We start from the raw sequence: 8206 nt of genomic DNA, 5'->3' as shown, positions 1-8206 counted from the left end.
TTCCTCACCCCACCGCATCCGGAATCTTGAATCTGGGGGCCCCACCCCCACCGCCCCCGCTCAGCTCTGGGCCAGCTGGAGAGCAGGAGTGGGTTGGAAAGGCCAGTCCCTTGGGGGTGGGAGGTTCAGGGGGGTGGGAAGAAGGGGGTTGCCAGACCACCACCACCCCCCACCCCAGGAAGGAGGAGCTGGGAAGAGAACAGCCTGGTAGGTTTAAAGGCAGAGGGAGCGAGGCAGGGATCCAGGGAGCACAGGGGGCCGAGACCTTCCCAGATAAGTGACGAGATGGGCGAGAGCTTCACCGGGGGAGATGCCTACCAGAGGGACTTCTTGCCAAAGGACTACCTGGCCACTTACTACTCCTTTGACTCGGGCTCTGATCCCGAGTACCAGATGCTCAAGTTCAACCTGGAGTGTCTCTTCCAGACCTTCGTGCAGGGTGAGCATTCATTCATTCAATCGTATTTACTGAGCACTTAATGTGTGCAGAGCACTGTACTAAGCTCTTGGAAAGTACAGTACAGCAATAAAGAGAGACAATCCTGGCCCATAATGGGAGCACCCAGTGGGGTAGGCAGTGGGACCGGGAGCACCCAGGCGGGAGGGCACTGGGGGTTGATGAGGTGGGGAATTTATGCCCTCACCAGTATCTCCTCCTACTCTAGGACAGGTCCTGGTCTCATTCCAGACTAACCGGTGGAGGCAGACAGACATAAATGTTTTCCAGGCCGAGGGAGGGTGAGGATGACCCTGGCTAGTGCAGGGGGTCCTGGGGCCCAAGTGTGTCAGGATGGAATGGCTGAGTCAGAAATCACAGATCCATGTGCCACATCAGGAATAAGGGAGCCTTTTGGGGTGTCAGGAGTGAATATAGAGGCATATTCCTGAGACAGACTGTCTTCCCACAACAGTGTGTGTCTCTGGGCAGCAGACTTCTGGGTTTTCAGACCTCTGAGGAAATCAGTCAGTAGCATTTACTGAGTACTTTTTGTATGCAGAGCACTGTACTCTGCATCTGGGAGAGTACAACACAACAGAATCTTTTTTTATGACATTTGATAAGAATTTACTATGTGCCAGGCACTGTACCAACTGCTGCAAGGTAATTCATTTATTCATTCATTCATTCAGTTATATTTATTGGGCACTTCCTGTGTGCAAAGTACTGTACTAAGCGCTTGGGAGAGTACAATACAACAACAACAGACACAGTCCCTGCCCACAACGAGCTCAATTGGACACAGTCCATGTCCCACATTCTCCTGGAGGAGATGTGATTTTAAGTGAGGTTTCCTACTGCTCCTCCCTGGAGATCTGTGATTGTTTGCAGCCTCACTGATTCATTCAATCATTATTTATTGAGCACTTACTGTGTGCAGAGCGCTTACTGTGCATTATTTATTGTACTTGGGAGAGTACAATAGAACAGTAAACAGGCACATTTCCTGTCCACAACAAACTTACAGTCTAGAGAGGGAGACAGACATTAATATAAACAAGTAAATTACAGCTCTGGCTATCGGGCCGTGTCTAGGGCATCACTGCTCCAGGGTTCAAAATGGTGTCCCAAATGACGGATAGAAGTAACTGCAGCTTCTAAAAGAGCCTTCCCAGGCCCGGGTTCAGCCTTCAGAATTTATTTTGTGTTCGTGTTGCTGGGGCCGGTCTGGCTCTCAGCAAACCCTCCTTATCCTATCGAGGCTTTGCTGGCTGACTTGTGCTGACGAGGGTGGGTGTGGGAGGCGGTGACCTCGTAGGGGTCTGAGGTCTGCAGCCTCGAAGGGAGCATTCTAAGGGGCGGAGCTGGGGTGGGGGTGGAGGGTGACTGTAAGATCCTCCAGGCCTCGAATTGGAAGCTGCCTCTGTCCCGGCTGCTGAGGGTCCCCTGATCACCGTCTGTCCAGCCAGAACCTGGATTTAGCACCCCCTCCACTCCTCCCCTTACCCGGTCCTCTCCTGCTTCCCCCCACCCCCTTGGTAATTCTGTTGGGAACACAACATTCCACACCCGCCGCCCCCATGACCCTTTCCTCCTTCTTCTCCTAGCCCTCCCACCAGCAGTAGCAGAGTTTTGGAAATTGTACCAGAAATTCATGAAATTGTTTCCCAGGGATCAGGGAAAGGATACTCCCTGATAAGAGCAACAGCCCCGGAGCGAGTCTCCCTGGGTCAGGGCCCAGCTCTTCCAGCCAAGGACTCTGGTTCTGACCAAGTCACAAAGGCGCCAGGATGAACCATATGCTGGTTGTCTTCCTGGAAACCTGCCCTCATGGTGAGGGACAGATCACCTGACAACTGTGATTCTCCCCCTCCATCCCCAGTGACCTAATGCAGTCCACCCCACACTCCTGAACTCTCTCTTCCCCATCCCTAACTCTTCTCCAATGACCCAGCATGAACCATCCCACACCCAACTCTTCCCTCTTCATCCGTGACTTTAATTCATTCACTTAATTGTATTTACTGAGTGCTTACTGTGTTTAGAGCACTGTATTAACTGCTTGGGAGAGTACACTACCATCACATTCCCTGCTCACAAGGAGCTTACAATCTAGAGAACTTTCCCCAAATGATCCCTCTCAGCCTGCGTCTGTCCACACTGCAGACCCTTCCTGACCCTTCCAATCCACACCATGTGGAGCCAGTCCATTGCCCTGAACATCCCATTGGCTCTCCACTGCCCACTTCCAGATCTGTCCTGAGAGGTAGCTGCCAGAGCAGCCCATGGTGTCTAAGGTGGGCAGATCAGAGTAGCATGGCCTAAAGGATAGACCACAGACCTGGGAGACAGAAGGACCTGGCTTCTAATCCCGAATCCGCTACTTGTCTGCCGTGTGACCTGGGGCAAGTCACTTCACTTCTCTGTACCTCAGTTACCTCATCTGTCAAACGGGTATTAAGACTGTAAGCCCCATTTGGGACAGGAACTGTGTCCAACCCAATTTGCTTACATCCACCCCAGCACTTAATACAGAGCCTGACACATAATAAGAGCTTAACAAATACCACCACTACTATTCCTGGACCCTTCCAAAAATGGAAGGATTATTCACTCGCTCCCCAGGACCCCAACAGGAATCCCTGTCCCTTTGCTTCAAGCCATTTACCTGATAAACGAATACCGGAGCTGGGGAGCCAAGTAGCCCGGACCACACATTTGAGGGTGCTTTGCCGCTTCTGTTCTAGTGACAGCGGGCATGGGGGCAGGGGACTGGGGAACAGCTGGGCCTTCCCTTCTCAGTGGTGACTGAAATTCTTCCAATTGCAGGTGAAGTTTAGGGAAATTATCCCCCAGGCCCTTTCCCTTCACCATCTCAAGACACTACCTCCCATCTATCAAAAAATTACTCTCTGGTATTTATTGAGTGCTTACTGTGTGCAGAGCACCGTACTAGGGAAAGTACAGTACAATAGGGTTTGATGCCCATCTCCCTGCCTGCCTATAAATCTATGGTATTTATTGAGTGCTTCTTAATGATTGTGGTATTTGTGAAGCACTTTCTATGAGCCAGACACTGTACTAAGCACTGGGGTAGTTGCAAGATAATTGGATTGGACACAGTCCATGCCCCACATGGATTCACAGTTTTAATCCCCATTTTACAGATGAGGTAACTGAGGCAAAGAGAAGTTAATAATAATAATAATAATTGCAGTATTTGTGAAGTGCTTTCTATGTGCCAGGCACTGTACTAAGCTCTAAGGAGGATACAAGCAAATTGGGTTGGACACAGTCCCTGTCCCACATAATAATTATGGCATTTGTTAAGCACTTACTGTGGGCAAAGCACTGTACTAAGCACATGGGGCTCACAGTCTTAATCCCCATTTTACAGATGAAGAAACTGAGGTACAGAGAATGCAAGTGACTTGCCCAAGGTATCCCCCAGACAGGTGGCAGTGCCGGAATTAGAAACCAGGTCTTTCTGACTCCCAGAATCAAGCTCTGGGTGCAAAGCATTACTAAGCCCTTAGCACCTCCCAAACCAATTTCTGTCCCTTGCCCCCTTAGTGGCACTGATGCCTTACTCCTTGCCCTCCTGGAACTCTGTGGCTCTCTCTGCCCATGCAGGAGACCTGCGGGGGGACACGCTGATCGACGTGGGCTCCGGACCCACCATCTACCAGGTCCTGGCCGCATGCGAGTCCTTCCGAGAGATCATTCTCTCGGACTTCACCGACCGCAACCGCGAGGAGCTTCAGCGCTGGCTGCGGGCCGAGCCCGGAGCCCACGATTGGACCCCAGCCGTGCAGTATGCCTGCGAGCTTGAGGGAAACCGGTACCAGCCGATCGAGGGGCCACGGGGTGGGGCCAAAGAGGGCATGGTCTGGCTCAAAGGCCCGGCCTTGGCCGAGGGCCGGGACTAGGGGTTTGGTGGGCCGGATCAGGGGATCCGAGGCTATCTTGTAGTGGATAGAGCACAGGCCTGGGAATCAGAAGCTCATGGGTTCTAGTCCCGCTTCACCACATTTCTGCTGTGTAACCTTGGGCAAGTCATTCCACTTCACTGTGCCTCAGTTACCTCATCTGTAAAATGGGGATTGAGAGTATTAGCCCCACTTGGGACAGGGATTGTGGCCAACTCGATTTGCTTGTATCTACCTCAGCACTTAGTACAGTGCCTGGCACAAAGTAAGCACTTAACAAATACCACAATTATTATCTATTTCTCAGTGTTCGTTCTCTAGGTTTCTGTCCCTGTCTGTCATTTCGTTTGGGGGCTCTTTCTCTCTGTGCCTCTCTCTTCCTGTCCCTGATTCTCTGTGCCTCTGTTCCTGCCTCTGTTTTCTGACTCTCTGTGTCCCTATGCCTTTCTGTCCCTGTCTCTAACTCTTTATCCCGAACTAGGTCCTCATTTCCTCTTCTCCCTTTCCCTTTGCATCATCCTTTCACTTGGATTTGCACCCTTTATTCAACCCTTCCTCAGCCCCACAGCACTTATGTACATATCTGTAATTTATTAACTTGTATTAATGTTTGTCTCCCCCTCTAGACTGTAAACTGGTTGTGGGCAAGGATGTGTCTACCAACTCTGTTATATTGTACTCTCCCAAGTGCTTAGTCCAGTGCTCTGCACACAGTAAGTGCTCCAAAAATATGATTCACTGATTGATTGATTGATTGATTATATAATTCTGTTCCTGTCTCTGACTTTCTAGGTCCCCACATCTATGTGTCTCCCTCCCCGTCTCTGACTTTCTAACTCTCTAGGTCCCCGTGTCTGTATGTCTCTCCCTGTCTCTGCTTCTGTTCCAGTCTCTGACTCTATTTTCTTAATGGCATTTAAGTGTTTATTATGTGCCATCACTGTAATAATAATAATAATAATTATGGTATTTGTTAAGCACTTACTATGTGCCAAGCACTGTTATAAGCACTGGGGGAGATGCAAGGTAATCAGGTTGTACCACTTGGCGCTCACAGTCTTAATCCCCATTTTACAGATGAGGTAATGGAGGCATAGAGAAGTTAAGTGGCTTCCACAAGGTCACATAGCAGACAAGTGGCTGATCTGGGATTAGAACCCATGTCCTCTGACTCCCAAGCCTGTGCTCTTTCTACTGAGCCAAGCTGCTTCTCTAAGCATTGGGGTAGATGCAAGCTATCTGACTGGACACAGTCCATGTCTCCCATGGGGCTCACAGGCTTAATCCCCATTTTATAGATGAGCTAACTGAGGCACAGAGAAGTTATGCAACTTGCCCAAGGTCACTGTGTTTCTGTCTCTGCCACTGTTCTCTGAGTCTCTGAGTCCTTGTGTATCTGGACCTCTATGCAACCTCACCCCATCCCCCACCCCTACCCAAGGCTCACCCTTGTGTCTGACCGGACCTGTCCCCGTCCATTCATTCATTCAGTCATATTTATTGAGCACTTACTGTGTACAAAGCACTGTAATAAGCGCTTGGGAGAGTACACTAGAGCAATAAACAGATACAGTCCCTGCCCACAACGATCTTACAATCCAGAGGGGGAGATAGACGGTAATATAAAGAAATAAATAAATTACAGATATGTATGTAAGTGTAATTTATCCCTACACTTGCAGAGATAAGTGGCCGGAGAAAGAGGCGAAGCTGCGCCGCAAGGTCACGCACGTGCTCAAGTGTGACGCCAACAGGCCCAACCCACTGGAGCCGCTGGAGCTGCCACCTGCCGATTGTGTCCTGACCATGCTGGCGCTCGAGTGTGCGTGCCGCGACCTGGATGCCTACCGGGCTGCGCTGTGCCACCTGGCAGGGCTGCTCAAGGCGGGTGGCCACTTGGTCACCACGGTCACCCTGGAGCTCGGCTCATACCTGGTCGGGGAGCGCGAGTTCTCATGTGTGCGGCTGCAGCAGGAGGGTATCGAGGCCGCCTTTAGGGATGCTGGTTTCAAAATTGAAAGGCTCCTGCACAGCCCCCGGAGCTACTCCCGCACATACGCCCCCAATAGCGGTATCTGCTTCATTGTGGCCCGCAAGAAGGAGGCCGCCTAGGGCCCAGGCCAAGGGAGACAAATATCTGAGGCCCTACCACATACCACTCCCTCTTCAGCAAGCAGCTTTCTCCTTGGTAGGAGGCACTTCCTGCAGGCAGCCTCTTCTTTGCTAACTGGATTCTTTCCAGAATTTTTAGTTATCCCACCTCCCACCCACCTAGAGTGGGCATCTTCTCTTTTGTAGGTGGTGGGTTTTTGCTAGCAGATGCTGCTTCGACACTCTAAATTACCCCGAGGGTGGATTGTCTGGGCCTCTCTGCTTCCTAGATTATCTGTGGCTTTCAGTTATCCATGTTCAACCAATGACACAGGACAATCAAATGTTGGCCTGTTGTGGGGCAAAAAGTCCTGGTTTTAGCTAGTCCTACATGGTACCATTTCTGCCCCTGCCCCCGACTCCGACCAAGTCACTCAAGCAGAAAAGAAAGGTAGATTTTTCAAGCCCCATACATTTCCCTGGTATTCCTTATTAGTGGCAGCATGGAGGAAGCCTAAATTATCTGTGTATTTACCTTGATGATCCATTTCCATTAAGCCATACAGGAATCCCCAACCCCCCAGGCTTCCTTGAGGTCAATGGCCCCAAAGGCAGGTAGGGAGTCCACTTGTTGCCTGGAGGGAATGCAGGGCCTCTGTAGGGAAGACCCGGGCACCTACCCCACCCAGTCTAGATGGCGTCTACATGCATAAATTATCCAGGTGATCCATGCTTCAATTAACCCTATCCACAAAAAACCCTGGGGTAATTGAAGCCAGAGTCCATGCTGGAGTAAGAATTATCTGAATGATCATCTTGGGGAGACCTAGAGGGAGACCTGGTGCGTCTGGGGAGGCACCAGAAGCTGGGGGCAGAAGGAGGAGGGCAGGTCAAAATTCACCCACACTCACTGTCTTTGGGGTCCAATTGCACCTCTGCCCACCTGATGGTGGGGTTGGGGGGAGGTGAAGGGAGATCTTCGGGGGCACCATGTTGGGGGTGAGAGTTTTCCTCAGATTCAGGTGTCATCACTCCTGCAGAGCACACTATTTTGAGCAAATGCAATAAACGCTTGTCTACACTCACAAGAAGCGAGCTGCACCTTTGTCTTTGATGATGCTCCAGGTTGATGGAGAGAGGTGGGGAGTGGGATGACCTGCCTAGGCTGGGTGGTAGAGGTGGGTGGGCCAATGGGTGGGGTCCATCGGGGAAGGCTTACTGAAGGAGGTGGGAGGAGTTGATGTGTAGCTTGAAGGGACAGGGCTGGAGGTGGAGTGTTTATTCTATGCCCCACTTGCTACCACCCTGGATGCAGGAGGTGTGGGAGAAACCATGCATGGGTATGAAAGCATTCCAGGATCTGGTTCTGGAGACTGGGCCCTGGGAAGTGGTGGGAGGGGACAGGCCCCAGGGGCTTGCACTGGTGCCCAAAGGTCCCTGGCCTAGCAACTGCAACCTCCTAGCCCAAACCCGGCATGGTTCAGCTGGTTCCAGGGAGCTCCAGCCGATGGCTAGCCTGGTCCTCCCCAGCCCAACTCTGAGACTCGTTGGAGAATTTCCCAGCTGTTACTCTCGGCCCTTCTCCATGGGGAGATGGACAGACACCAGCTGGTGACTCCTGCCAAGCCCCCTTCTCAGGAGTGAGTGTAAATGTGTGTGTGTGTGTGTGTGTGTGTGTGTGTGTGTGTGTGTGTATGCATGTCCTGTCTCCCCATAAGACTTGCAACACCTCAAAGGCAGGGACCAT

General features: G+C 51.3%; 1 protein-coding gene across 1 annotated transcript; it reads left to right on the top strand.

Annotated features, from left to right (window-relative positions):
• The first annotated feature begins 211 nt into the window (after positions 1-211).
• INMT (indolethylamine N-methyltransferase) lies at positions 212-7540 on the top strand. Its single transcript, XM_038755774.1, has 3 exons — positions 212-439; positions 4073-4280; positions 6051-7540. The coding sequence occupies exons 1-3, from the start codon at positions 286-288 to the stop codon at positions 6478-6480; spliced, it is 792 nt and encodes a 263-aa protein (XP_038611702.1). The 5' UTR covers positions 212-285; the 3' UTR covers positions 6481-7540.
• Positions 7541-8206: the final 666 nt, after the last annotated feature.

The sequence above is a fragment of the Tachyglossus aculeatus genome, chromosome 13 (genome assembly GCF_015852505.1).
Source record: "Tachyglossus aculeatus isolate mTacAcu1 chromosome 13, mTacAcu1.pri, whole genome shotgun sequence".
NCBI lineage: Eukaryota > Metazoa > Chordata > Mammalia > Monotremata > Tachyglossidae > Tachyglossus > Tachyglossus aculeatus.
This window is presented reverse-complemented; position numbering and strand designations above follow the sequence as displayed.

Excerpts from the sequence above, each read along its gene's own strand:
- INMT (XM_038755774.1), top strand. The coding sequence starts at position 286 with ATGGGCGAGAGCTTCACCGGGGGAGATGCCTACCAGAGGGACTTCTTG. Across the intron at positions 440-4,072 it reads CTTCCAGACCTTCGTGCAGG|GAGACCTGCGGGGGGACACG; the intron begins GTGAGCATTCAT and ends CTGCCCATGCAG. Across the intron at positions 4,281-6,050 it reads TGCGAGCTTGAGGGAAACCG|AGATAAGTGGCCGGAGAAAG; the intron begins GTACCAGCCGAT and ends CTACACTTGCAG.